The sequence below is a fragment of the Emydura macquarii genome, unplaced genomic scaffold (genome assembly GCF_026122565.2).
Source record: "Emydura macquarii macquarii isolate MOO-44397 ecotype Brisbane River unplaced genomic scaffold, CSIRO-AGI_Emac_v2 contig_3305, whole genome shotgun sequence".
In the NCBI taxonomy this organism is placed as follows: Eukaryota; Metazoa; Chordata; order Testudines; family Chelidae; genus Emydura; species Emydura macquarii.
The window spans coordinates 7538972-7566813 of record NW_027133442.1 but is presented as its reverse complement, the minus strand read 5'-3'; the positions used below and the strand labels follow the sequence as shown (position 1 = coordinate 7566813).

The following is a 27842-nucleotide window of genomic DNA, read 5'->3' as shown; positions in this document are numbered from 1 at the left end:
GTTGCTAAGTACCATGGAAGTAGGGCCCTAGGTGGGCCGGGGGATGTGAACCCTCGACTTTGGGATCAAACAGCTTGAGCAGCCTGTGCCCAAATTGAGTGACCAGCTGTGATAGCCGGGGGTGTGCCCCAGAGCAGTGGGACACAAATCCAAGTAATCCCTCAAGCCCTGTTGGCTTCCCCAAAGACCACACCCTGAAAGGAAGCTTATAGACACCTTTAAAAATTCTCTCACTGCTACGTTATGGAGTCTGGTGCTAGGCAATGGAGGATGGTCCCTCGGGGGTGGGGTGTGGGGAGCTGTTTATACAGGGATCCCTCGCCCAGCGCTGTGATGCAGCCACCTCTGGGGCGGGGACCGTTTATACAGGGATCCCTCAGTGCCACCGTGGTAAGGGCTACGGTCGGATTTAGCGGGTTAAAACCATAGAGCTGCGACCCATGGAAGGAGAGGAGGGAGCGAAGAAAGCAACTTCCTGCTGCAAAAGCCACAGATCGGGAATTTGCTCATTTTGCTGCTGCAGGGCTGAGCGGGCGCCCGAGGCACGTGGGCATCAGATCGGGTTTGTAAAGGGCCCCGCAGCCCAGACCCCTCCGCACTGGCCGGGCGCAGCGGAGACGCAGTGAGAGGCGGGCCCAGCAGAGGCAGGAAATCGCTGCCTGGATAAAGCGACCACGGCAAGGAGGCTGGGGTAGCAGGGGCTGTGGATCAGGATTGAGGGGCACGGCTAGAGCTGGGTGGGGAGGGAACCCAGGGCTGGGGTAGCAGAGGGCTGCGGGTCAGGAGTGAGGGGCACGGGCAGAGCTTGTGGGGGAGCCCAAGGCTGGGATAGCAGGGGCTGTGGGTCGGGCTGGAGGGGCACCGGTGGCGCTGTATATATGGCCAGTGTCCAGCCTGCCTGCTCTATTCACCTCTGGCCCCAGTTAGTCATTGCAGTACCCCCGCTGGCTCCTGAGAGGCAGGTCCCTCCAGCCAGCCGGGCGTCTGAGGTTGGCGTGGGTCTGGGGGCTCTGAATATTTTTTCTCCTTTCTCATGGCTATGCGTGCCTCTCCGCAAATACTCGTCTTCCCCGTTCCCATCAGTCTGGGCTCTGTGGTGACTGGTGTCTTCGGGTGTTTCCAGGGCCCGAGATTCGATGGCACAGCCCGACAGCCCTGCCGAGCCCAGTCCTGCCAGCCTGTCCCAAGATGAGAGGGAGCAAAATGACCCCCTGGCAGCAGAGAACCAGCCGGGGGATCCTGAAGCACAGCAGGAAACAGGTAACCAGGGAGGGCTGGGCACCACATGCACCGGATTGCAAGAGCTCCTGCGTCGACTTTAGAGACTGATGCCAGAGCTTGGGTCACCCACGAGGGCTGACAGCCTTCACTTGTAGTGCCTAAGCTAAGGGAGATGCTTTGCTAGCTGACTGGCAGCAGCCAATGCCTTTCTGTGGCGGACGGACGCCGAGGGTCACGTTTGCAATGATTAATTGCAGCTGTGATGAGGTTGGTGTCTGATCTGCGGGTTCAGTTGGGCTGTCAGGGCAGACCTGGCCTCTTCTCTTCCCTCTGGGGAAAGGTTTGGGGGATTTGCTTCCTGCCCATCCGATTTTCCGCTCCCTTTGCCACCCCTCTCTCCCTATGCAGGGAACAAGCCCCGGCTGAATTCTCTCTCTCTCTCCCAGCAGGTCCAAGGACAGATGAGGAAATTCCCCAGTGGGAAGAGCCTGCAGGAGCGGAGCTGCACGGGCCATCCCAGAGCCCTAAACGGGGGCAGGCTGGCGAGGTGGGCCGGCAGAGGCGGGCGAAGCGGGATGGTGAGGTGGTCCCGCCAGCCCGCTCCCCCCGCGAGGGGCCCATCATTTGCGGTGACTGTGGCAAGAGCTTTGCCAAGGACTCGGAGTTCGTCAAGCACGAGCGCACCCACACGGGAGAGAGGCCCTACCAGTGCCCCGACTGCGGGAAGGGCTTCACCAACAGCTCCAACCGCCTACGCCACCAGCGCATCCACAGTGGCGCCAGGCCTTACCCCTGTGCCGAGTGCGGGAAGAGCTTCCGCCACAAGGAGCACCTGACCCGCCATGGCCGGGTTCACGCCATGGAGAAGCCCCACGTCTGCACCCACTGTGGGGAGGCCTACAGCACCCGCACCAACCTGCTGCGGCACCAGAGCAGCCACACAGGGGAGCTGCCCTACAAATGCACCGAGTGCGGCCGGCGCTTTGGAGAGGCAGCGGCGCTGGCAAGCCATGCGGTGATCCACAGCGGCAAGCCCCATGTCTGCCCCGAGTGCGGGAAGGGCTTCCGGCGTGGCTCGTCACTGCGGGAGCACCAGCGGGTCCACACTGGGGAGCGCCCCTACGGCTGCCTGCAGTGTGGGAAGGGCTTCAGCCAGCGCTCCTCTCTGGTGCTGCACCGGCGCACCCACACCGGCGAGCGCCCCTATGTCTGTGGTGACTGCGGGCGCAGCTTCAGTGTGAGCTCCGCCCTCATCACCCACCAGCGGCTGCACACCGGGGAGCGCCCTTTCCCATGCCCAGAGTGCCAGAAGCGCTTCAGCGACCGCAAGGCCCTCAAGCGGCACCAGCGCGTGCACACCGGGGAGCGGCCCTACCGCTGCGCCGACTGCGGCAAAGGCTTCAGCCAGAGCTCGGCGCTGGCCACCCACCAGCGCATCCACACCGGGGAGACCCCATATGGCTGTGCGGCCTGCGGCAAGCGCTTCGGAGACCTCTCGGCCCTCAAGCGACATGAGCGCATCCACACTGGGGAGCGGCCCTACCGCTGCGGCCAGTGCGGGAAAGGGTTCAAGCACAGCTCGGCCTTGGCCCAACACGGCCGCACCCATACTGGAGAGAAACCCTATGTCTGCTCCCAGTGCGGCAAAGCCTTCTCCCAGGGCTCCACCCTCATCCAGCACCAGCGGGTGCACACCGGCGAGCGCCCCTACCCATGCCCCCAGTGCGGGCGAAGCTTCTCCCAGGGGTCTGCCCTCACTCAGCACCAGCGCACCCATGCCAAGGAGAGCGACCCGCTGGTGGGGCCCGGCGGGGCCCGGATCTACCGGGACCCCTTTGTCCAGCCGCGGGATGAGGACGAGGAGGAGGACGGGGTGGGGGAGGTGGTGGTGCTGCCTCCTGGGACGTGGGACGCGGAGCTGGACATGGAGATCAAAGAGGAGCCTGAGTGATGGAGGCAGGTGGGAGCACGGTGTTGCTGAATCAGCGGACGGCAGGCAGCGTGGCTGGATTCAGGCATCACGGGGAATAGGAAGAGACATTCTGAGTCATCTCTGCACCGGGAATCCCCTCTGCATTGGAGCTAGGGGCAAAGTGTCTGGGATGGAGGCATCTCCCCCTGCCCCATCCCTCACTCTGCAGAGATATTATCCCCTAGAGGCCCAGCCCGTCCCCTGATGTCTGTGTCCCATCCCAGGGGGACCAGTCCCATTGATCCCCGGATCTCGCTGTCTCTATGCTTTGGTCTCTGCTCCTTCCTCTCCTGAGGGCCAGGGAGAGCTCTAGGGGCTGCTCCCCATGAAGACAGACAGAAAGAGGTTCCTAGATGGAGGGCAGCCCATCTCCACGGTGGCAATAGGCCCCCCCCAGTTTAGTCCCCAAGGGCTGACATTTATGCCCTTTGTCCACAAGACCCCCCAGGTCTGTCTGAGTCATGACGGGCACAAGGACGTTTTTATCCATTCTCTGTTTCTACATCTGTCTGAAAACAATAAATTCCCCGTACCTCCCTCACCTGTGGTTGGTGGCGGCTCTGCAGGGGCAGCGGCTGGATTATGCAGTTGACATGCAAAGGGCTGCAGATGGGAGTGGTTAGGTCAGTAGAGTGGTGGGACTTGGTGTGTGTTTAGTGAGCTAGGACTCCTGAGTTCTATCCCCAGCTCCTGGGAGGGAGGGGAGTTAGGAGTCCTGGGTTCTAAGCTCTGCTGCTGCCTTGTTATGTGGGCACAGAGGCAAGTCACTTTCCCCTCTGTGTCTGGGTGTCCCCAGATGTAGTGCAGGGATGATGCTATTTAGCTCTGCTGGAAAGTATTGGGAGATCTAGGGATGAATGATGCTCTGTAAGAGCCCTGGGCTGTTCCTTTTTGTATGTTAGTAGCACCTACAGGCCTCAGTTAGTGAGTAGAACCCCATAGTGCTGGGTGCTGCACATACATCTCTCCTCAGATGCACTGCAAACGCTGAGACAGACTTGTATCTATCCCCATTGTCCAGTTTTCCCCCTCACTAACCACCTCAGAACCATGGGGACTCCACATTCCACCCCTAACTACCATGGAACCCTCAGGCTCCCAACATTCCACCCCCACCCAGCCTCCACAGAACTCTTGGGCCCCCAGCATTCCACCCCCAGCACCCACAGAACCCTTGGGTCTTCAACATTCTGCCCCTAACCATCTCAGAACCCTCAGGCCCCCAACGTTATCCCCAGCGCCATTTCCAACCACCACGGAGCCTTCCATCACTGCCAGCCCCCTCCTGCTGCTGCAACCTGCTTGGTGCTACCAAGCGCACTGCAAAGCCCTGACTCCCATGCCTGTGATCTGACTTCTGCCACCCAGGACCAGCAAGGGACCGGGGACCCTGGCAGCAGCAGTTTTGCTATTGGGCCTTATCCTTTCCTCCTCCAACTGTGGGGGAGGGAGGATTTGGAACTGGAAGGGGAGGAGCATCCCTGGACCACAGAAAACCTCAGGAAGGGGTGAGAGGCTAGCAACATTCACCAGAGTTGGGGTTCAGCCAAGTGCCCAGGATCCTGTCCGGACTCTGGGGATGAATCACACAACTTCTGTAATGGATGCGAGTGGTCTGGCCTTTGGTTTAGCAGCTGTCTCAGTTCCAGTAGCCCACTCTTGGGTGTTTAGATTATTGCAAACCCGTGGTCGCAGCACATGCCCCGGGCATGCTGGGGCCTTGACTTAAAATATGGACCCCCCTCTAGGGGAGAGCACCCCCTAATGACCCCCACCCCCCGATCCCTTCAGCCCTACCACCACACAGGGGCATTGGGGTCAGCACTGACTTATAGGGGTGAGAGTCTGCTACTGACCCCAGGCCCCTCTCCCTGCATTACAGCAACCCTTAGCACAGCGCTGTGATATTGGGGAGAGATGGGGGAAGCCTAAGGGCTGCGGGTTGGGACAGAGGAGCACTGGTGGAGCTGGGGTGTGGAAGGCCCAGGGCTGGGATAGGAGGGGGACTGCGAGTCGGGAGCACCGGCAGCCCCCTGCACATGTACAAATCCATTCATTCATTCCCTGTCTCTTCTGGGGTAATAACGGGTTTGGCTCCGGGTCACGCATGACGCGAGCGGAGGGCGGGGAAATGATGATCTCAGACAAGATGGATCCCCCGAGCTGCCAGCTGGAGCTCCTGGCTCTCGGTCCCTGCCGTGGATCCCCGCTAGAGGCCGGACGCAGCCGGTTGCCCCTGGGTTCCCAGGACCAGCCGCTCCTAGAGCTACAGAGCATGGGTAGGGTGCGCGCGAGAACGATCCTAGGGCGCAGTGCGAACTGGGGTCCTGCAGAATTAAACTCGAATTGCTGCTGGAGGTTTTCAGTGCGTGGCTTGAAGAGGCTCACAGAGTGCTTGTGTCTCAGGCCCAATAAGAAACTGTTCCAGATGCTCCCCAGAAGGGTTCACATGCCCCGGATGGGGGAGCGGCAAAGAGCTGGCAGCGTGGGGCTGAGAGCTGTGCCAAGGGGGCTGGGGTCCCAGCAGCTGCCCATGTGCCCCAGGAGGGTGTGCCAGCCATGGATCTCCGGCAGTGATTTGCTCCGTAGGGGGCCATACACACTCCCCTTGTGGAGCTGCCCCCTGGCCTCTGACATGGTCTCCCTGTCCTCTCCACAGATTGGCCTGCGGTGGGTGAGGAGGGGAGCAGCACAGCACTGGAGCTGGTGCTGATGGTTGCTGCGGCTGGCTACCAGGTGAGATCTACAGCGGATTATGCTATCGGTGATCACTTGATCTTCCCCCCTGGGATCCTGCTGCACAGACTTCCCCTTTGGGCTCTCCCAGCTATGCTCCTCGCTGCCCACCCTCTGGTCCAGTGCAGGGGGCCGTAGCAGGTGCTGAGTGGGATCCCTTCTGGTTTCAGGCGTCGGTGGCGTTCCAGGAGGTGGCCGTATATTTCTCCTGGGAGGAATGGGGGCTCCTGGACGAAGGGCAGAGGCAGCTTTACCGGGATGTCATGCAGGAGAATTACCAGACTCTGATCTCGCTGGGTGAGGAGCCGCTGCCCCTCGGAGATCAGGAGCTGATGTAGCAGGGAGCTTCTGATATGCCCAGGACAGCTTTGGCTCTTCCCTGGCCCCTTAGAGTTCTGGGGCATTGTCCTGTGCCCCAACCATACAGGAAAGACTGTCACCCTATGTCCCCTCATTGGAAGGGGATTCACATGGGAGTAGTTTCATCCCCACTTCCAGGGCTCTCTAGGGAACAGATAACTGCATTTCCTTGCTCCAGTTCTCTTTCTCTCTCTCCCTGTATCCCCCTCCCAAGGCCAGCTCCATTCCCAGGAGTAGTTCTGCTCTCTCTGCAGGCTAGGAACTGCCCAGTGACTCTCCCTGAGCCATTCGGCCCCCTCACTGCCTGTGGAGATCCCTCACACCCCTACAGAGGGCATAGCCCACCCCCCAAGCATGTCCCTGCCCCAGAAGGTCCCTGAGAACATTTCCCCCCCTGCATCCCTCAGCAGAGAGCAGGGTAAGGATTAAAATTGAGGCGTGTTCTCAGCACTGAGCCCTCCAGGGAGATTTTAACAAGCGCTGTCTTGCCTGTTTGCTTCCCCTGAGCAGGATTCCCTGTCCCTGACTCGGCTGTGATCTCCTGGGTGGAGCGAGGGGAAGAGCCGAGGGCACTGGATTTCCAGGGCGCTGAGGAAAAGAAGGTCCCAAGAGGCTCCCGCACAGGTGAGGAATGAGTGACCCCGGCTCAGAGACCATCCAGGAGTGAAGGGGAAAAGCTGGGATCCCAGAAAAGCTAGCGGGAGTCCCCCCATTCTGTTTGGTCTCACTCAGTATTGTCCCAGCAGGCACCTGTCCCCATGGCAGTCGTCACTCCTGGATCCCACCTGTCCCAGCAAAGCCACTGCAAGCTTTCTCTCAGTTCTAAACAGCAGCTCCCAGCCCCCAGGATTCAGGCGAGGCTGGCATGTCTTTTGCTCTTTGCACAACAGCAATAATATGAAGAACCCAGTCAGGCCCTGCTGGGCCCAGTGTAACCACAGAGACTAATTGCATACAGACTGCAAAGCCTAGTGAGGGGCATGTTATACCTCTGGTGGCTTCTAAAACACAGTGAACACCACTAGAGAGTTCACATGCTATTTAAAGGGATACTACGCAGTTCTTGTACGCCATAGAGATCCCTGGAATCTCTAGAGCAGCGAGCCAGGAAGCATCAGGGGCAGCACAGACTTCGAGAGTACTGGCCCTGCCTTGTTCCTGGCAACACAGTGCCCTCTATCTCCGCATTGGGGACAGCACTGAGTGCAAGGGGAGGGCGCCCCCAATACTGCGTCCTGCAGCACAGTGCCCCCTAGTGCAGCACCGGGGCCAGCACTGACTCACCTGGCTGTTCCCCCAATAGAGTGGATGGCTGATGTTACAGGAGAGGTTCCTGAAGGTTGGTGTCTGGAGCCTCCAGGCTATTGCAGCTGATACTGGATTGGGAGGGGGGACTGTGACCCCCAATGCCATCTAGCAGTGCTTGAAAGACTGGCTGGGGAGACGCCGAGAGCCCGTGAGCCAGCCAGTCCTCACATTCTGGGCAATTTTTAAATCAAGTTTGGCTGTTTTTCTAAAAGATCTGTGCTAGTTCAACCAGGAAGTAATTTGGGAAAGTTCTCCAGTCTGTGCGATACAGAGATTGGATTAGATGATCCCTTAAATGATCTATGAATTTTGGACCTTGGTAAAATTGTGATTCCCGGCTGGATTCTCTCTCTCTCTCACCCAGCAGGTGCCAGGACAGAGGAGGAGAATCCCCAGCAGGCAGGACCTGTGGGAGTGGAGCTGCGCGGGATATCCCGGAGCCCTGAGTGGAGGGATGCCAGCAGCACAGGACGACAGCAGGGAGAGAAGGAGCCAGGGCGCAGGCGCAGGAGAGCAGGGCCCATCAGCTGCGGGGATTGTGGGAAAAGCTTCATGAAGAACTCGGAGTTCATCAAACACCAGCGCACACACACGGGAGAGAAGCCCTACCAGTGCCCTGACTGTGGGAAGTGCTTTGCCATCCGCGCCAGCTTGGATCGTCACCAGCGCGTCCACACCGGTGAGCGGCCCTTCCCCTGCACCCGCTGTGGGAAGAGCTTCAAACTTAGCTCGGCCCTGAGCCGGCACCGGCGCGTCCATGCTCAAGAGGGGCCCTGTTTCTGCGCTGAGTGTGGCAGGGGCTTCAGGCACAGTGCTGCACTGGTACAGCACCAGGCCGAGCATATGAGCCGCGGAGACACCACCAATGGGCCTGTGGGGACGCGGATCTACAAGGACCCCTTTGTCCAGCCACGGGACCTCGAGGGGGAGGCTGGTGGGATGTGGTATGCTGAGCCAGTGAAAGAGGAGAGTGGGTGATGGGATCTGCAGCTGGGCTGAGGATCTGGGCAGGAGACGGTGGAGTGAGAAGAGAGCAGCTGTAAGGAATTCAGGGACTGAACCGGTGATCTCTGGATCGAACATCTGGAGCAGGACTGGGCGGCAGTGTGCTCTAGTGGACAGAGCACTACATTAGGACTTCTGGGTTCTCTTCCTGGTTCAGCCTCTGGCTTGCTGATTGTTCTTAGGCAAGTCACTACCCTCTCTGTGCCTCAGTTTCCCCATCAGCAAAATGGGGATAATGATACTGGTCTTTTTGTAAAGTGCTTTGAGATCTTCTGATGGAAAGCACTAGATGAGAGCTGGGCATAATTATAATGGCTGAACATTTTTCATTTAAAGTTTACTTTGATGGAAAATTGGTTTTTTGATTAAACGAAGATTTTCCATGAAAAGTGTTCGAATTGCACAGAAAATGTTGATTGTTGTTGTTGTTGAAGAAACAGATGCCCAAAACAGAAAAAATTCAGCCAGAAACTGAAATGTTTCAATTCGGGTGTGTGCCCTAGTGCTTCTTGAGAGCTGTGGCTTGGTTCTACTCCATGGACTACATCTCCCATGGTGCACCACCTTCCATCTCCTAGGGGAGGCCAGAGTACATCATGGGAGATGTAGTCCAACCAGGCGGGCCAGCCTGTGGAAGATAATGGGAGCACTAGGCACCCAAACTACAACTCCCATGAAGCATTTCCAATTTTAATTTTTTTGGGCTTTGGCTGAAATTTTCCAATTTTTGCTGAAAAATCAAAATTTTCAGTGAAAAATGTAGGCAAAAATGATTCCCCCCCCTCCTTTTTTCATCAAAACTTTCTGGGGAGGGGGACCCAGAAACATTTTCCAGCTAGGTCTACCCACAGTTCCCTTTGGCTTGAGCTAATTAACCAGGCCCATTAGCTTGGAGGCAGTAGTTTAACCCATTGGTGAGTGTGTGTCATAGCTCTACCTCTGTCCGTGATCCACACAGGACACAAATCTGTTACAGCTCTGGTTAAAGAGGGTTTGGTCTTTAGCTCATGCTATGGCAGCTTATGCTTTTATATCTTGAGCTTGCTGGTTCAATCCTGGGTGTTAAGACTGTGACATTAGCAGATGTATTATGTGGAAAAGCCACAAAAAAGTTAATGGAGGAAAAAGTGAGGATGATTGTTTTGTTTCACAACAAACACCTCCAGGAATTGCTTCAGAATGGGGTTCATTTTCCCCTGCTCTGCCTCTTGCTCAGCAAAAATCTTTAACCATCCCACGCACTGATTCCTAGGTCTGCCACCAACTTGCTGTGTGAGCTTCTGCAAGTCATTTTTCCACTGTCCCGCTCCTATTCCTTGTCTTATTTAAACTGTGAGCTTTTGGGGGCAGGGACTGTCTCTCACTGTGTTTCTGTGCAATGCCTGGCACAATGAGAGGCCTGATCTCAGTCAGGCCTATGCAGCACCTGGCACATTGGAGGGGCTTGATCTCAGTTGGGGTCTGTACAGCACCTAGCACAATTGGGGCCCTGATCTTGGATGGGGTCTGTGCAGTGCCTGACACAACAGAGGCCTTGAGCTCAATGAGAACCCTTTGCACTAGTGTAATATAAATAATAAATTACAAATCCATTCATGATTTACATCCCCAGCCTGACTTTGCACTGGTTGTATCTAGAAGGGACTGAGGGAATGCTATATTTATTTTGGTGTTTCTGTTTATCTATTCTTCTCTTTCATCATTTAAGAGTATCTGGGTCAATTGGAGCTTTGCTCAGGGATTTGACTGTGCTGGATCTGGAGAGGAATGGTTACTAACTCTTTGGCTTGAAAGATGCAGGTTCCAAGGGTGATGGGGTGGACTAGGTCCAGAAGTTCCCTGCTGGAGGCCTCAGAGCTAGCCCCTGCCCTCACTGGAAAGTGTTTATCTGCTAGCTGGGACCAGGGGAGCCCGACTAAGCAGGTAGTTACTAGAAGGGACTGGGGGAGTGAGGAAGGAGCTTCTGGCTAGCTGCTGGGACTCAACTAAGACAGGCTGCAGGGACGTGGCCCAGTGAAACATAGAGCAGCAGTTAGTAAAGGGGCACAGAATGAGGCTGCTATACTTAGAGGTCCTTATGTTGGGACCCAGAGCAGTGGGTGGGACTGGGTCCACCCCATCAGCCAATGGAGGAAGTGGCTGCACCCTAAGGAAGGGAATTAGAACTGTGGCACCCAGGGAAGGGAACCATACTGGAACTGACTCAGCGAGGATCTGTGGTCAGCAAACTGAGTCCAAGAGGGGTAGCTCAGCAGGAAGGCTGGGCTCATTGAGGACTCAAGTGGAAGCGAGGAGTCTCCAGGGAAGGAGTACCAGAATAGGAACCTTGCAACCTAGTGGGACCAACCGAGGGTACCATGACGGCCCCTGTTGGACCATTAGAAGACTGAGCCTAGGGAGGGCTGCAGGACATTTTGGACTGTGTACCCCGGAAGGGGTTTGTTTGTTTCACACACAGACTGTGTGTCCAGCTGAGTCACCGAAGATCCCCTGATAAGCATGGTGGCTGACGGGGCACCATGAGCAGAGAAAAACTGCAGGCACACACGCAGTTGACCGGGGGCACTCGCATGAGGTGAGTGCACCCCATTACACCAGCCTTGTTACAGACAAAGGGTGGAAGGCACTACAGACTGCTGATGAGGTCAGGACTCCTGGGTTCAAGTCACTTCTACCTGTACCTCACTTTGCTCATCTGTAAAATGAGATAAGACCAACCTTCCTCCATACAGTGGTTTGAGCGCTATGGCTGAAATGTTCTATATCTCTATATGTAAGTTGTCCTAAGTATGAAACGCCATAGCTCTTCAGTGTGTGTCTAACATGTGTTGGCAATGAATGCAATATAAACTATTAATTTTATGTAAATCTATTGCCCCCATTTGTCAGATCTAGCTTTCTGTTATCTGCAGAGGACTAGAAATGGTTGGAAATATGTTGATGAAATGTTTTCCGTCAAAAAGTGCTGACTTGTTTTAAATTGTCCAAATTATCTGTTTTGACCCTTTTTAAAATTTTAATATTTCCATTTCAAAGTAACTTTTTGTTTAGAAATTTAAGCTAATTATAGTAAAAAAAAAATTTGCAAAAAATGGTCAAAATTAAAGTGAAACATTTTGGAATGAAACCTGAGCCTGTTTGTGTGTGTGTTTTCTCTCCACTGTCACCCCCCCCCCCTCCAATTTTTGGTTCACTAAAGACTTAAACATTTTGACTTTGCATCCCAATTCAGGAGGAGAGAAAAATTGAAAATTTTCATGGAACAGGAAAACTATTTCCTGCCCAGTGCTATGTAGGATCTCCTTTTGTATTTTCTCCTCCTCCTTTCTGATCACTGCCCTTGTGTGCTCCCTCCCTTGCATGGGAAGGCATGCCAAACGTGGACTCTTTGGCCACTAAATACGGCACGGACCCCTACCACTATGAGCTAAAGAAGGGACTCGTAGTGGGTATTAGTAGTAGGTTATTCTCAGTGCAGCTCAGGCCCTAGAGGGACAGACATCACATGCTTGTCCAGTGGACATTTTCAACACACCCCCATCCCTCCCCCAGTCAGTTCCTGAGCATCTCAGTTCAGGTCCTTGCTCAAGGTCTACAATGTGCAAGGCCAGGTGGCCCTGTAGCTAAAGCTACTCTCTCTAGTGTGTGTGACCTTTCTGTCACATCAGACTTGTATTTCTAGAGGCAGCTGCTACTGCCCTAAAGGAGGCATGTGAAGTACTATCAACATGGATGCCTGGTATGGTTCTTTCCCTGCTGCCTCTGAGCATGCCCAAGAGAAGCCTGACCAGCTGACCGCAAGATAGCTGTGGCATCTTGCCTAATCTTGAGCCTGCTTATCCTATGGTGGGCTGATCTGGTACCCATCTGGTAATACACTGGAATCTTACAACAAGCCTGACGGGTTCTAATTTAGCAATAACTAAGGGTCTTATCTGCAACACCCCATGAAGGAAAGGGGGTTACAATGGCACAGCCCATGTCTCCTTCAACTGCCACGGAACTCTTCAGGCCCCAACATTCTGTCCTCCTGCCATTTCCAGCTGCCATGGAACCTTCATCCCTGAACATTCCTTCCTTCTGCCATTTCCAACTGCCATGGAAGGTCACTCAATGTGGGTAGGCTGCAGTGTCCCTGCCTCTTCTTGAAGGGGGACTGCCCGTTGCTGCCCCCAGAATCTGGGGCAGAGGCATGAATATTATTTAGGTTTAGCTTTGGTCTTTCATGACCCCCATGCCAGCGTTAGGGAGATGGGAAGGAATTCTTGTAGTGTGGAGGGTTTAGGGATGCAGAATGGACTGGTCCGTGAGATGAATGAGGGGACTGTGACATGACATCAATAACACCCGGCTGTCAGACATATGGTTTCAGCCCGGCATGAAACTGGAACCGTCATCAACATGCACTGACTGCCAGTGGAGCGTACCCCCTACTGAGCCCCACATCCCACAGGGGTGAGCAGCAGCAGCTAAGCAGAGTCCTCTTCACCCAGCCAGCAGGAAAGCCCATGGGTGTAGGGGGGTTGTGGAGTCTCCTCCTAGGATGGCCAGATAGCAAATGTGAAAAATTGGGACTGGATGGGGGGCAATAGCTGCCTGTATAAGACAAAGCCCAAATATGGGGACTGTCCCTATAAAATCAGGACCTCGGGTCACCATATCTCCCCACTAAAAGCTCATAGCTCTGAAGAAGACTCAAGAAGTCCCTGGCTGAGTTATTATTTTTTAAATAACTCTCATGCTCTTGCACCCAAGCTCCAGGATTTTTAAGCCACTAATGACTTTTAACTCGGGTCCCATCATGGCTTTTAGCTAATCTCGTGATTTAGGGGAAGATTCAACACGGGGTTTTTTGCATGTGCGGGGCTGACAACATTGTGGGAAATTCAGGGTTAATTCCACTGAGTTGAGTTCCCAAACCTGCCCGGGCGAGAGAGAAAAGCAGGAAGTTGTAAGAATTGGGGACGCAATAAGGCTGGGGACCTTCCTGCACAAGCCGCCCCTGGGTTTGGGTTCGACTCCGGACCAGAGTCATTCCCTGCACCCTGTGTGCAAAGGGATTGGATCCCCGTCTGTAGCCCCAGTGCCCAGGAGGGAATCGCCTTGGCCAGAGCGGTGAGTCCGGGGGATCCCATCGAGAGGCAGCTCCAGGAGACAAACCGTAGCAAAGGCAGTGGGTGCAAGCAGCCAAGAAAAGCAAAGGAGAAAAGGCCTGCAGGTTGGGATTGAGGGGCACTGGTAGGGCTCTGGGTGGGAAAGTAGGAGGCTGTGGGGCAGGATGGAGGGCATTAGCAGAGCTGTATGGGAGCTGCCCGCTGTATAATGCTTAGACTGTCCCAGTCGCAGTTCAGAAGGTCCAGGGGTGGGGGTTCGCCTCCCTGACAGAAGAGCCCCAGAGGGAGGAGAAGGAGCTGCTCCTCAGGTGGTTGGAGCACTGGGGCTGCCAGTGGGGCTGATAGTGTTCCCAGCAGGGCCTCTCTTCATGGGAGCAGCCATGGGCTTTAGCGGAGGGGTTTGATCCCTAAGCTACCCTGACTTGGCTGGTCCCTGACCCTGTTTCCATTCCAGGTCTGCCCCAGGTGTCTGGCCTGCATGAGGAGAGGAGTGATGGAGGGCCGGAGTCTCTTCCCTGACCCCTTATGCCCAGGTTCCAGGTGAGCCCATGCCATCTTCCTGGGGTCACCAGCCTACCAAACCCTCCCCCTCCCTTCTTCTCCATTTCTGCCCCTTCTATCCTCTTTATGCCCTATCCTCAGAGTTTCCCACCCCAGGGGATGGTGGCGGCTGGGCAGACCCTTTCTCACAAGCACATGGATAGAAGAAGAGAGAAGTGGGAGGTCATGCCAGGGCACTGTCCCCTGTGGGGCCATTGATTTCCTCCTCACCTCCTCACTGAGGTGCAGTTGTAGTCCATCAGCGACTGTACATCACAGATCTCCCTTCTGTGCCTGACCCACAGAAGATAGGAGTTGGTTCCAGCCCACTTTGGGGGGCCCTGGTTCTTCAGCTCAAGCTGTAGCTGCATGTGCTTTTAGCTCTGCAGGTCCCTGGTATGTTGGCCAAGATGGCGGCCATCACAACATGTTGCATGGAGATGAGGCCTCTCTGCTCAGCAGCACAGCACGAGCCAGAGGCAGGAATCTCAGCTTTCTCCACATGCCGGGGAATGTACTGGTTTCTCCACAGGCCTGGGTGTGGAGCTGTGGGGAGGATGTGGGGTGGCGCAGTTCGTTCAGGGGAATAAAGGTAGCGTAATGGAAGGGCGAGAGAGACCGTTGCTTGGAAAAGTATACTCTGGGGGAGACAGCGTTCAGGGGTGTGCAGACAGACAGAAGTACACACAAATTTTGCCCAAATACCACAATGCTTTATGACTTCAGAGGATCGTGGGGCAGAGGCAGAGTTTAGCCATTTACAGCATATCGACCAAAATGGAGGTTGAGAAGCAGCAAGGCATTGTGGAGGAGCAGAGCTGTAGTCAGGTGGCTATCAGCTTTTCCGTTTTGGGCCAGCCAAAGCGCTTGTGAGATCGCAGCTCGAGGCTACAGGTGGCGAGTTGCAGCAATCTCAGCCTATGGAAATCGTTACGGTATGGATCACTCTGGCTGGGTCTCCTTGGGGTGCAACCTCTGTCTTGGCCACTCACAGAGAGGAGACTGGACCAGTTTGGAAGCTGTAGCCAATTTTGAGTCAATCCAGAAGGCCCTAGAGAATCATAGAATCATAGAGTTGGAAGGGACCTCAGGAGGTCATCTAGTCCAACCCCCTGCTCAAAGCAGGACTAACCTCAGCTATATCATCCCAACCAGGGCTTTGTCAAGCCTCAGTTTAAAAACCTCTAAGGATGGAGATTCCACCACCTCCCTAGGTAACCTATTCCAGTGCTTCACCACCCTCCTAGTAAAAAACTTTTTTCTAATGTCCAACCTAGACCTCCCACCCTGCAACTTGAGACTGTTGCTCCTTGTTCTGTCATCTGCCACCACCGAGAACAGCCTAGCCCCATCCTCCCTGGAACCCCCTTTCAGGTAGTTAAAGGCCGCTATCAAATCCCCCCTCACTCTTCTCTTTTGCAGACTAAACAAGCCCAGTTCCCTCAGCCTCTCCTCATAAGTCCTGTGCTCTAGCCCCCTAATCATTTTTGTTGCGCCCCGCTGCACTCTCTCCAACTTGTCCACATCCTTTTTGTAGTGGGGGGCCCAAAACTGGACACAATATTCTAAATGCAGCCTCACCAATGCCGAATAGAGGGGAATAATCACTTCCCGTGATTTGCTGGCAATGCACCTCCTAATGCAGCCCAATATGCCATTAGCCTTCTTGACAACCAGGGCACACTGCTGACTCATATCCAGCTTTTTATCCACCGTTACCCCCAGGTCCCTTTCTGCAGAGCTGCTGCCCAGTTCGTCGGTCCCCAGTCTATAGCTGTGCATGGGTTTCTTCCTTCCTAAGTGGAGGACTCTGCACTTATCTTTGTTGAACCTCATTAGATTTCTTTTGGCCCAATCCTCCAGTTTGTTTAGGTCACTCTGTATCCTATCCCTACCTTGCAGGGTATCTACCACTCCCCCCAGCTTAGTGTCGTCCGCAAACTTGCTGAGGGTGCAATCTACCCCATCCTCCAGATCATTAATAAAGATGTTGAACAAAACCGGCCCCAGGACCGACCCCTGTGGCTAATGGAGGGCAGACTCCCTCAACAACGGGAGGTGCTGTGGTGGGGGTCAGCTCTTCAAAATGTTTCCGTCTGCTAGTCAACATGATCTCCCTGACTGGGAAGGGCCCAGAAGGTGTAGCTGGAGTTGTCTAGTTCTTTATCACCCTGCTTAGAGACGGCAGGTTTAGTACCAGGAACCAGTTATCAAGGAACATAGGATTTAGAGAGAGACAGGGTGCACCGGAGTCTCTCTCCATTTCCTCTCAGGTTTCACTCCCACTTCCACATCTTGGAAAGGTCTGGGTAGTCTGCCATGGTTCTCTGACAAGAAAGTTGAGGCACTTGATCGATTTAGCTCATTGAAGAGAAGGTGAAGAGGGGACTCGATCACTGTCTATAACCACCCTTGTGGGGAGGAGATTCCAGAGGGCAGACGACTCCTTTAACCTACTAGGCAAAGTAGGAACAAGATCCAGAGGCTCAAAGTAGAAGCTAGATTACATCAGCCTGGAAATACAATGCACATTTTTAACAGGGAAGGTGATTAACTAGCTTCTCAAAGGATGGGTATGTTCTCCATTGCTTAGAGTCTTGAAATCCAGATTGTACCTCTCCTAAAATGTATGCTTTAGTTCGACCACAAGTTATTGGACTGGATACAGAAATCGGAGTGAAATCCTTTCACCTGAGTTATACTGGAGATTGGACAAGAAGAGACTCTTCTGGCTTCAATATATGGATCTTTTGACCCTGTTGTAGGAGTGTATTTCTTCTCTTCCTTTCCTGCCCCAGCCCATTTCTTAGTAGCCTCTCTCTTCCAAAACCCCTCTCTTTTCCAAAAGAGATTCCAGGGAAACCTTTTGCTGCTTTTCTTGCTCCCTTGGGATTTTACCACAAGCTTGCTATGCTGCCCCTTGTGGCTCATGCACTGATTTTGTGGAGGGAAGGGAATCGGTGCAATAAGTTCTGTTGGAGGCCCCTTGTGATTCCAGGTGCTGGTGACATTCAAGGAGGATTCCAGGTGCTGTGTGCTTTAGCCAGGAAGAGTGGGGTGACCTGGATGAAGGGCAAAGGCAGCTCTATGGGGCATCTTGTATGAGCATTATGGTTCTCTGACCTCGCTGGGTGAGGAGCTGCTTCTCCTTATGGATTAGGAGCTGGGGTGTGTGCCTGTGCATGCTGAACTGTCTGGGACCGCTTCAGTTCAAGGCTCTTTCCCTTCTCTGGGGTCATCTCCATTCTTGAAAGGGGCTCGTCGAGTCCATTAGCAAGTTTAAAAATGGCTTAATAGTTTCCATTTGCTTGAGCCCCCCAGCCTCCCTATGTGTGTATCCTTGACTCCCTTATGGGGAACTGCCTGTCTCTCCCCAGTGGCATATCACTGCCCCACTGGGTCTCCATGAACTTTTCCCCCTCTTGGATGCAGTGTTCCCCTAGCAGAGAACAGGGGCATGGCTAACATCTGGGAGCATTCCCTGTATCAGGTCCTCACGGGAGATTTCACAAAGCGCAGTCTCGCTTGCTTTCTTCCCTGTCAGCAGGATTCTCCATTCCTGACCCAGCCAGGATCTCCCAGATGGAGCAAGGGGAAGAGCCGGGGGTCCCAGATCTCCAGAGTGCCAAGGAAAGGGAAGACAGTGCACACACAGGTGAGGAATAAGTGCCACCGGTTCAGGGACTGTCTGGGAGTGAAGGGAAAAGCTGGGATCCCAGCAAAGCTGCAGGGAGCCTCCCAGCTCTGTCTCGTCTCACTCAGTGTCATCCCCAGCAGGTCCCTGTCCTCATGGCATGTGTCACTCCTGGCTCTCACCCCTGGCTGGAGCCCTCCTCTCCCCCAGTCTTTGTCTGAGGGCTCAGCTGGGCCATGGGGACAGATCCAGCCCATCCTCTCCCCTCAGGGAAAGTTTGGGGGGTTTCTCTTCCTGCCCATCAGGTTTTCGGCTGAGGGACAAACTCTTTTGCCCCCTCTCACTCCAACACAGGGAACGAGCCCCGGCTGGATTCTCTCTCTGTCCCAGAAGGTGCCGGGATGGTGTGTGAGACCGACGAGGAGAACACCCAGCAGGAAGGGCCTGTGGGAGCAAAGCCACACAGGACATCCCAGAATCCTGAGTGGGGTGAGGCCAGCGAGAGCCAGGGCAGGGCAGGGCTGGGGCAGGGGAAAGCTCAGGCTAAATCTGTACTCCAGGCACGGCACAGGCGGGTGGGCCGGGTCATCTGTGGTGACTGCGGGAAGAGCTTCGTGAAGAACTATGATCTCTTCAAGCACCAGCGGGTCCACACAGGAGAGAAACCTTACAGCTGCCCTGACTGCGGGAGAAGCTTTGCCTTCCACTCCACCCTCAGCAAACACCAGCACATCCACACCGGTGCCAGGCCCCACCAATGCACCGAGTGCGGGAAGAGCTTCCGGCAGAAGGGCCACCTCACCCGCCACGGCCGTGTCCACGCTGGGCTAAAGCCCTACGTCTGCACCCACTGCGGGGCGGCCTACAGCACCCGCACCAACTTGCTGCGGCACCAGAGTGGCCACACGGGGGAGCTGCCCTACAAGTGCACCGAGTGCAGCCAGCGCTTTGGGGAGATCGCCGCCCTGGTGGCACATCTGGTGGCGCACTCTGGGGAGGGGGCCCACAAGTGCTCGGAGTGCGGGAAGAGCTTCCGACGCGGCTCGTCACTGACGGAGCACCGGCGGGTGCACACGGGGGAGAAGCCCCACGTCTGCTCCCAGTGCGGGGAGAGTTTCATGCGCCGGGCCACCTTCAATGACCACATTCGGGGCCACTCGGGGGAACGGCCCAACGTCTGTGATGTCTGTGGGAAGAACTTCACCAAGCGGCACTCGCTGCTGCAGCACCAGCGGTCTCACACCGGAGAGAAGCCTCACCAGTGTCCCGACTGCCCCAAGAGCTTCATCGCCAGCTCGGCTCTGGTGCAGCACCGCCGGATCCACACTGGCGAGACTCCCTACCACTGTGAGGAGTGCGGGCGCAGCTTCAGCCAGCGCTCAGTGCTGACCACGCACCGGCGACTGCACACCGGCGAGCGGCCCTACAAGTGCGGCCAGTGCGGCAAAGGCTTCAGCCAGAGCTCGGCGCTCACCCAGCACCGCCGCACCCACACGGGTGAGTCGCCCTATGGCTGCGCCCAGTGCGGACGGAACTTCAGCGGCATGTCGGCCCTCAAGCGGCACCACCGGACCCACACCGGTGAACGGCCCTTCCGCTGCAGCCAGTGTGGGAAGGGCTTCAAGCAGAGCTCCACACTGGTCCAGCACACCAGGATCCACACGCAGGAGAGGCCTTTCTCCTGCACCCATTGTGGCAAGAGCTTCAGCCAGCGGTCAGCTCTCGCCAAGCATCAGAGAACTCATGCCAAGGGGAGCGGCAGTTCCCATGAGGCCGTGGGGACGCGCTTCTACAAAGACCCCTTCATTCAGCCAGGGGAGGACAGCACTGAGCCCAAGGAGGTGGTGGTGGTGGTGCTCCCGCCGGGGACGTGGGATTCTGAGGTGCCCCCGCGGGTGAAGGAGGAACTGGAGACGCCCCCACAGGTGAAGGAGGAGCTGGAGCCACCTCAGGATATTCAAGATGGGCCCTCGCAGGTTAAAGAGGAGCAGCTAGAGCTGCCACAGGAAATTAAAGCGGAGCCAGCACCCCCCCTGCAGATTAAAGAGGAGCCTGAGTGAAGGGGAGATTTTTTGGGGAGGGCTAGATTCAGGGTTTGGGCATCGAATGGTGGAATACGAATTAAACGTGATGGGGCTTTTTCCAGGCAAACTGAGCTGCCCTTACCCAGACAGCCAGGGACAGGATGGAGGGGTCAGAGGCCAGGATGTCAGAATAAAAATGAAACACAAACTTTATGAAGCAAAAATGTAAAGGGCAGTTATTTTCTGCTTCTTAGGGGTCCCGGGAGAACTGGAGTTGTGCAACAAAGTGCCCCAGGTTGGGGTAGTTTTCCCCCTTTCCCCACCTGGCAAGGATCATTAGCCCCTCCTAGGCCCAACCTGGACCCTAATGGTAGAGCTGTAGCATTTTTTGCCTTGGTAATGAAGACTGGCCCTCTGCAGCCTGGCTCTGCGGTGCCTGTGCCTAGATGAGAGTGAAAAAAATGCTTTTCATCAAGGGTTTTCTCTGCTGGTTTTCTCTTTCTTATTTCTCCCCATTCAATAAACAATATCTTGGAGTAGATGAACTGTTCTCTGTATTGTGGTGACTCGCAGGAACCCCATTCATGGTCCAGGACCCCACTGCACTTGGTGCTGTACAAACACACACCAAAAAGGCAGTTCCCAGAGTGCAGATTGGCCTATGGACTTGTCTTCATCATAGATACATGGATGAGCATAGTACGCTAGCCTCAGTGCTTAATTTGTAATGAAAGAAGTGCCGGAGCTCAACCAATCTTTTAACTTTCATAATTGACGTGGCAAGCCCAGAGGGGCTGGGGCTAAGAACTGCCAAGCCAAAAAGCTCAGCCCTAGCACAAAGTAAGCACTGGCTGGTGCCATTAGCCTATAAAGTAAATAGACTTTCCTCGCTGTGATGTCTGAGCCTCTTCCTCCATTGGACAGGCTCATGAAGATATCACTGCAGCTTTCTGGTTACAGATCTTGGCCTAGGAAAAGCTTCCTTCAGCTGCCATGGAGCCAGCCCATGGCCCCAGCACACCAATTTCCTGCCTGTTCCAACAGCTACAGACATCTCAGGCCCCAGTAGTTCAATCTCCCACCATTTGCAACTGCCACAGATGCATCAGGCCTGCTGCAATCCCCAGAGTCTGCTGAGGGGAAGTAGGGTGGACTCCATAAGGAGACATAGCTGACCTTTCACCTCAGAATATTGCACAAGCTGTGAGACAGGAAAGGGAAGAGACTCCTGTATCCCACTGCCACTGTGGGATTGGGGGGGAGGAAGAGTGACTAGGAACATCTAGGCGTGGGTTGAGCCAGGACACCAGGGTTCTTGCCCCACCTCTTGGGAAAGGGGATGTGGGATTGGTAATGAACATGACTGCACAGGACCTTGGTTTTAAGGCTGAGGTTTACCCTGACACCATCTCAGCACAGCATGCCCAGTGCCACATCGGGGTCAGACTCAGCACTGACTAGGAGGGAGAGCGCCCCCTACAGGGTGCCTATTGTAAGCTGGCGGGTTACTTATTCATCTTGTGGGCCAATAAAAGGAAGGAGAATCCCATTCCCCCAAAGGATCCTATGAATGCATCTTTGTGACCATTCAGGGAGGACTGGCAAGGGGCAAATTGCAGTGGGGTTGCTGCCATCAAATTACTGACTCTGCTGGGGAAGCTGATGTCCCAGTGCCCCAATTATGCCAACTCTCGGGCCCAGATCTTCTAAGGTATTTAGCCTAATGTCCATGGAAATCTCTCCTTTGCAATCAGCGCTGACTCCAGTGCCCCAAATCACTCGCAGTTAGGAGCCTAAAAACCTCGGAGCAGTGTTTCTCAACCTTTTTGATACCAGGGACCGGCTTCCTATACTGTGTCAGGGAGATCTCAGGGACTGGTGCTGGTCCATGGACCAGTCATTGAGAAACACTGCCTTGGAGGATCTGGGCTGCAGTGCACAGAGCCAGCAGGGATGGGCTTATTAGAAAAGTTTTACCGTGTTTCCCTATCTGGGAAGTGAATGGGTTAAAATCAGCAATCTCCCAAACCCGCCTGTGCCAAAAGTGGGGACTGTAATAGCGCTGGGACCTTCCTGTCCAGCCCCCTGCTGCATCCTGGACTCAGACTCAGAGTCCTTCTTGGCACCTTGTGGATGTCTGCAGCCCCAGGGGAATCTCCCCAGCTGGCCAGGCGGTGAGAGGGACATCAGGTGCCAGGAAGACACAGCGAGAGATGGCTCCAGGGGAAGGAGAGAAACAGCAGCTGAGTCAGGAAATCGCTGTCTGGAGGATGGGAAGAAGCAGCCGGGATTGAGAAGCAGAGGTGGGGGGAGTTTGTGGGGCCCACGGCAGCTCCAAGCCAGAGCTCTTAGCCTGGAAACCCCAGAAGTCCCTAGGGTTGCATCCTAAAGCCTGAGCTCTGATCTGCACTTGCCCTTTGCAGCTAGGATGCGCCCCCACTTAAGGCTCCCATTATCTCTTTCTCCCAGACTGCTCGAGTCCTCATCCCAGTTCGGTCAAGCTGGGCAGGAAGTGATCTCAGACAAGATGGATTCCCCGAGCCTCCAGCTGCAGCGGCTGAAGTGTGTGTCTGAGGAGGAACTCCCAGGATCCCGGAGCCAGCGGTCCCAGGAGCCCCGAGAGCTACGGGAAAGGGGTACTGAGCAGGGTGATGGGGTGGGAGAGCTGCAGAGGTGGCTAAGAGCTGTGCCAAGGGGCAGTCCTGCAAGGAGTGCCGGGGCTAAGCATGATCCCAGCATGTGGGATCAGAAGGATTTGTCTTGAAGGGGGACAGATACCCGCATTGGGACCCCCACATAATACATTCTTAACATCCCCCCCTCTTCCCAGATCAGCATGTGCCCCGGAGAGCTGAGGAGAAGCGCAATGATGAGCAGGAGCCCACGTCATCAACCCCTCTGGTTGGCGTCCAGGTGAGTTGCAGGGTCACCCCATCCTTGCTTCAGAAGGATGGAGCCCAGTGTCTCTCCTGGGGGTGGGGACTGGGTTGTTAACTGGCTCCTCTCTGAGGCTTGCAGGGGTCATTCAGAAACCCTCTGGGCACTGATCCCATTCTGTCCTGGGCTTTATTTTGAACAGCAGTAGCGTGCCAGATCCTGAGGCACTGAAATCTATGGCACGAGCCCATTCATTGGCTACAGCAAGGGAGGGTTTCAGCCCTATATTGGGAGCATACATCCCCTTGTGAATATCATCCCATCACTCTCACTCCTTTAAACGCCTTCCCTCCAGTCCTGTCTCACAGCCCTCTCTCCCCTTTCTGCCCCACTCCGCCACTTCCTTCCTCCCTCCCTGACACTTCTTCCTCATCCCTGCCTCCCCCTGTCGTTGGATGGGACTATGTGGTCTCTTGTGGTTCCAGGTGCCGGTGGCGTTCCAGGAGGTGGCCGTGTTTTTTTCCCGGGAGGAATGGGGGCTCCTGGATGAGGGGCAGAGGCAGCTCTACAGAGACGTCATGCAAGAGAATTACCAGACTCTGATCTCGCTGGGTGAGGAGCTGCTGCCTCTGGGGAGTGGGGGGTTTCTGAAGTGCCCAGGGTGATTTTGGCCCATCAGATAAATTATCTATGTGAGGTTAGACCTGGGTTTAATTTTTGTTGTCTGTCTGAGTCATCCAGCTCCCCTGTGTGTGGGGATCCCTGACTGCCCTACAGGGGGTGCAGCCCATCTGCCCCCCAAGTGTTTCACTGCCCCAAAGGGTCCCTGTGAACATTTCCCCCCTGCTTGGATCTTGCATCCCACCCAACAGAGAACAGGGCCGGGGTTAAAATCAGGGAGCGTTCACTGTACCAAGCCCTTGGATGAGATTTCACCAAGTGCCGTCATCATCTTCTTTCTGTGGCTTGCGTAGATAGCAACAATTACACATTTTTAGCTAGGTTTGATGGCCAGCACATTGTCACAGCAGTGAGTTGGTGAATAGCTTTCAGGCCCCTGGCAAAAGAAGGAAGAGGACACTCAGATATGAGGTGCTCCATCGTTTGTGACTGATGACCACAGTCGCATACAAGTGTTTGCCTCATTTTCCATTTAAAGAGGGTTTGTTCACATCTCCCAAGTGCCTTCTTGACTGTGTCCTTCCCCGCCAGCAGGATTCCCTGTTCCGGACCCGGCAGTGATCTCCCGGATGGAGCGAGGGGAAGAGCCGAGTGTCCTGGATCTCCAGGGCTCTGAGGAAAAGGAGATCCCGAGAGGCACCCACACAGGTGAAAAATGGGTGACATGGCCTCCAAGACCATCTGGGAAGGAAGGGAGAAGGTGGGAACGCCCACCCAGTTCTGTCTCACTTTCTATGGTAGTGCCTACAGACCCTGTTCAGGTGCCAGGACCCACTGAGCCAGGTGCTGCACAAACACAAAGACAGGCATGGTGCCTGCCACATGATTTCCCTCTTAAAAGACAAAGGATGGGTGAAGGAGAAACAAAGGGTTGAATTGATATCTCTAGACATGTTAGCCCCTAACAATACAGGGTCAGATCCCCAGCTGGTGTAAACCAGGGTTACTCCATCGGCGTGTACAAAGTGATGCTAATTTATACCAGCTGGGGATCTGGACCCATTGACTTCACTGGAGCTGCAGCCAATCTCTACTGGCTGGCGATCCAGCACTGAGACGCAGTCCTGGATTTTCATCTCTGTCCATGCTACATGATCCGTTAGAACCCAATCGTTGTCATGGTTCCGCCTAGCTGTGGTAATGTCCAGCTTCATGAATGAGGTCAGCCTGTTTCTGATCGCAGTGGAGATGTCGAGGTGCATGGTCAGACCCTGGCTGGATTCTCTCTCTCTCCCAGCAGGTGCCAGGAGGAAGAACCCCCAGCAGGAAGAGCTTATGGCAGGGGAGCTGCTCAGGACGTCCCAGAGCCCAGAGTGGGGAGAGGTATCTGGTGGGGTGGGATGGCAGCAGGGGAAGCCATCTCAGCGCGAAAGACCCAAAGCCAGTGGTCACCTGCGGGCAAGAGAGGGGCCCATCATCTGCGGGAATTGTGGGAAAAGCTTCGGAAAGAGCTCAGAATTCATCAAACACCAGCGCACCCACACAGGAGAGAGGCCCTACCAGTGCCCCGACTGCGGGAGGAGCTTCGCCATCCGCTCCAATCTCCTCCGCCACCAGCGCATCCACAGTGGTGCCAGGCCTTACCCCTGCGCCGAATGCGGGAAGAGCTTCCGCCACAAGGAGCACCTGACTCGCCACGGCCGGGTCCATGCCGGGTTAAAGCCCCATGTCTGCACCCACTGCGGGGCGGCCTACAGCACCCACACCAACCTGCTGCGGCACCAGAGCAGCCACACGGGGGAGCTGCCCTACAAGTGCACCGAATGTGGCCGGCGCTTTGGGGAGATCGCCGCCCTGGCAGGCCATCTGGTGGCGCACTCCGGGGAGCGGGCCCACAAGTGCCCGGAGTGCGGGAAGAGCTTCCGGCGCAGCTCATCACTGACGGAGCACCGGCGGGTGCACACGGGGGAGAAGCCCCACGTCTGCCCGCAGTGTGGGAAGGGCTTCATGCGGCGTTCCATCCTCAACGGGCACCGGCGCACCCATACTGGCGAGCGGCCCAATGCCTGTGGGGAGTGTGGCAAAGGGTTCACCCAGCGGTCATCCCTGCTGCAGCACCAGCGGACCCACCGGGGTGAAAGACCCTACCAATGTCCCCAGTGTGGGAAGAGCTTCAGCCAACGATCTGCGCTGACCACCCACCAGCGGCTGCACACCGGGGAGCGGCCCTTCCACTGCGCCCAGTGCGGGAAGAGCTTCAGCCAGAGCTCGGCGCTGATCCAGCACCAGCGGACCCACACCGGCGAGACTCCCCACCGCTGTGGGGACTGTGGGAAGGGCTTCGGGGACCGCTCAGCCCTCAAGCGGCACCAGCGCACTCACACTGGAGAGCGGCCCTACTTCTGCACCCAGTGCAGCAAGAGCTTCAAGCAGAGCTCGGCGCTGACACAGCACATTCGGATCCACACTGGGGAGCGGCCCTACGTCTGCCCCCACTGCGAGAAGGGATTCTCTCAAGGCTCAGCCCTGGCCCAGCACCAGAGGACTCATGCCAAGGAGAGGGGCCCATTGGACGTCCCCACTGCCAGCCGCCTCTATAGAGACCCCTTCATCCAGCTACGGGACGTGGAGGAGGGGCAGCATGGCTGCCCCTGGGCACATGGGGCGCCCAACCAGGCCTGCGGATGAAAGAGAAGCTGCAGTGGTAGAATCATAGAAATGTAGGACTTGAAGGGCCCGTGAGAGGTCATCAGTTCCAGCCCCCTGAGGTGAGACAGGACCAAGTAACCCCAGATCATCCTATTCTTAAAAACGTCCAATGATGGGGACTCCACAATCTTCCTTGGAACTCCTGTTGCACTATAACCCCCAGATCCTTTCCAGCACTACCACCTCCTAGCCATTTATTCCCCATTTTGTAGTTGTGCATTTGATTTTTCCTTCCTAAGTAAAGAACTTTGCACTGATTTATTGAATTTTATTGATGCAGGAGGGCAGTGGTGCAGGGCTGGAGGCTGGATTTGGGTGTCATGGGAAATAAGAAGAGGCATTTTGAGTCGTTTCTATTAGGAATCCCGTCCCTTGCTGGGGGACATGTCCTCCTCCCACACCCCTCTTCTAGCAAGGATCATTAACCCTTCCAGGCCCAGCCTGTTCCCTAATGTCTGTACCCATCCCATGGGGGACCCCATCCATTCATTCCCCTGGATCTCCCTGGCTCTGGGCTTCACTCTTTGTTCCTTCCCATCTCCCAGGGGTCAGGGTCTGGGGTTCACAGACTGATCTAAAGCTCGTTGAAGTCAGTGGGAAGACTATCATAGGCTTTAGATTCATTCATTTCTCTAGAGTGGTAGCCGTGTTAGTCTGTATACAGCAAAAACAACGAGAGTCCTGTAGCACTTTAAAGACTAACACATTTAATTTCTGCAGGCATAAGCTTTCGTGGGCTGTAACCCACTTCATCAGACGTAAGGAATAGAAATCAGAGAGGAGGTATATATATACATCTAAGGGTAAGGAACAACAATTTCCCTGTATCTATTCAGATTATGAGCTCTTTGGGGCAGGGACTGTCTCTAATTGTGGGTCTGGGCAGTGCCTGGCACAATTCATTCATTTATAGATCCATAGATTCCAGTGCCAGAAAGGACCACTGTAATCATCTAGTCTGACCTCCCCTATAACTCAGACCAGACAATTTCCTCAACTAATTCCTAGAGCAGAGCTTTTGGAAAAACATCCAGTCTTGATTTTAAAATTGCCAGTGATGGAGACTCCACTGCAACCTTCGGTAAATTGCTCCAGTGGTTAATTCCTCTCACTGTTAAAAAATTATGCCTCATTTCCAGTCTGAATTTGTCTAGATTCAGCTTCTAGCCAGTGGATCTTGTTATGTCTTCCTCTGCTAGCCTAAAGAGCCCCGTGACAGGGTGGACTAGGCCCAGAGGCCCCCTTCTGAAGGCCTCAGGGTCCTGCCACACTTGTCCCACAAAAAGAGCAATGGGAGGTCCTCCAAGCAGGCCTGAGTGGCTGCAGGGGAAGCAGCCAATCAGAAAGGCTGCAGGGAGCAGCCAATCAGGGCCCCAGAGGGCCTTATAAAAAGGAGCTGCAGATAGCAGACAGGCAGAGGCAGTTCCCTGCTGGCTGGTGCTAGAGGAGTGCAGACTAGGGTTTTCCTGGTTAGTTAAAGAGAACTGCTGCATCTCAGTGCTAGTAAGGATGGGGGAGTGAGGAAGAGCGCCTGGCTGGCTGCTGGGATTCATAGTATAATAAGGGCTGTGGGGAAGTGGCCCAGGGAAATGCAGGTAGTTAGATGGATGTGGCCTGAGGCTGCTACTTAGAGGGTCTGTGGCTTAGGACCTGGAGTAGTGGATGGGCCTGGGTTTCCTCCTCTCCCTCCCCCAATAATCAGTGGGGAAGTGGCTAAGCCC

The 27842-nt window shown here is 55.1% G+C and overlaps 4 protein-coding genes across 4 annotated transcripts in view; 3 read left to right on the top strand and 1 right to left on the bottom strand.

The window, feature by feature from the left end:
* LOC137143264 (zinc finger protein 436-like) overlaps positions 1–27842 on the bottom strand; it is a 604313-nt gene that overhangs the window by 389031 nt on the left and 187440 nt on the right. The gene's annotated exons all lie outside the window — the stretch shown is intronic.
* LOC137143218 (zinc finger protein 585A-like) lies at positions 471–20455 on the top strand. The gene is made up of 6 exons (XM_067532884.1): positions 471–677; positions 1124–1260; positions 1668–3171; positions 14216–14256; positions 17804–17911; positions 18245–20455. The coding sequence occupies exons 2-6, from the start codon at positions 1137–1139 to the stop codon at positions 19948–19950; spliced, it is 3483 nt and encodes a 1160-aa protein (XP_067388985.1). The 5' UTR covers positions 471–677; positions 1124–1136; the 3' UTR covers positions 19951–20455.
* On the top strand, positions 5872–9459 carry LOC137143282 (zinc finger protein 2-like). Its single transcript, XM_067533007.1, has 4 exons — positions 5872–5929; positions 6100–6226; positions 6800–6913; positions 7965–9459. The coding sequence occupies exons 1-4, from the start codon at positions 5906–5908 to the stop codon at positions 8573–8575; spliced, it is 876 nt and encodes a 291-aa protein (XP_067389108.1). The 5' UTR covers positions 5872–5905; the 3' UTR covers positions 8576–9459.
* LOC137143217 (zinc finger protein 420-like) overlaps positions 14225–27842 on the top strand; it is a 37563-nt gene continuing 23945 nt past the window's right edge. Inside the window, exons 1-7 of the mRNA XM_067532883.1 lie at positions 14225–14256; positions 17804–17911; positions 22384–22550; positions 22745–22827; positions 23277–23403; positions 24004–24120; positions 24710–26099. Of these exons, the coding sequence (XP_067388984.1) occupies positions 22442–22550; positions 22745–22827; positions 23277–23403; positions 24004–24120; positions 24710–26099 (1826 nt within the window). The 5' untranslated portion in view covers positions 14225–14256; positions 17804–17911; positions 22384–22441. The remainder of the gene's footprint in view (positions 14257–17803; positions 17912–22383; positions 22551–22744; positions 22828–23276; positions 23404–24003; positions 24121–24709; positions 26100–27842) is intronic.

Excerpts from the sequence above, each read along its gene's own strand:
- LOC137143218 (XM_067532884.1), top strand. The coding sequence starts at position 1,137 with ATGGCACAGCCCGACAGCCCTGCCGAGCCCAGTCCTGCCAGCCTGTCC. Across the intron at positions 1,261-1,667 it reads TGAAGCACAGCAGGAAACAG|CAGGTCCAAGGACAGATGAG; the intron begins GTAACCAGGGAG and ends TCTCTCTCCCAG. Across the intron at positions 14,257-17,803 it reads CCCTTATGCCCAGGTTCCAG|GATTCTCCATTCCTGACCCA; the intron begins GTGAGCCCATGC and ends CCCTGTCAGCAG.
- LOC137143282 (XM_067533007.1), top strand. The coding sequence starts at position 5,906 with ATGGTTGCTGCGGCTGGCTACCAG. Across the intron at positions 6,227-6,799 it reads CCAGACTCTGATCTCGCTGG|GATTCCCTGTCCCTGACTCG; the intron begins GTGAGGAGCCGC and ends TCCCCTGAGCAG. Across the intron at positions 6,914-7,964 it reads CCCAAGAGGCTCCCGCACAG|GTGCCAGGACAGAGGAGGAG; the intron begins GTGAGGAATGAG and ends CTCACCCAGCAG.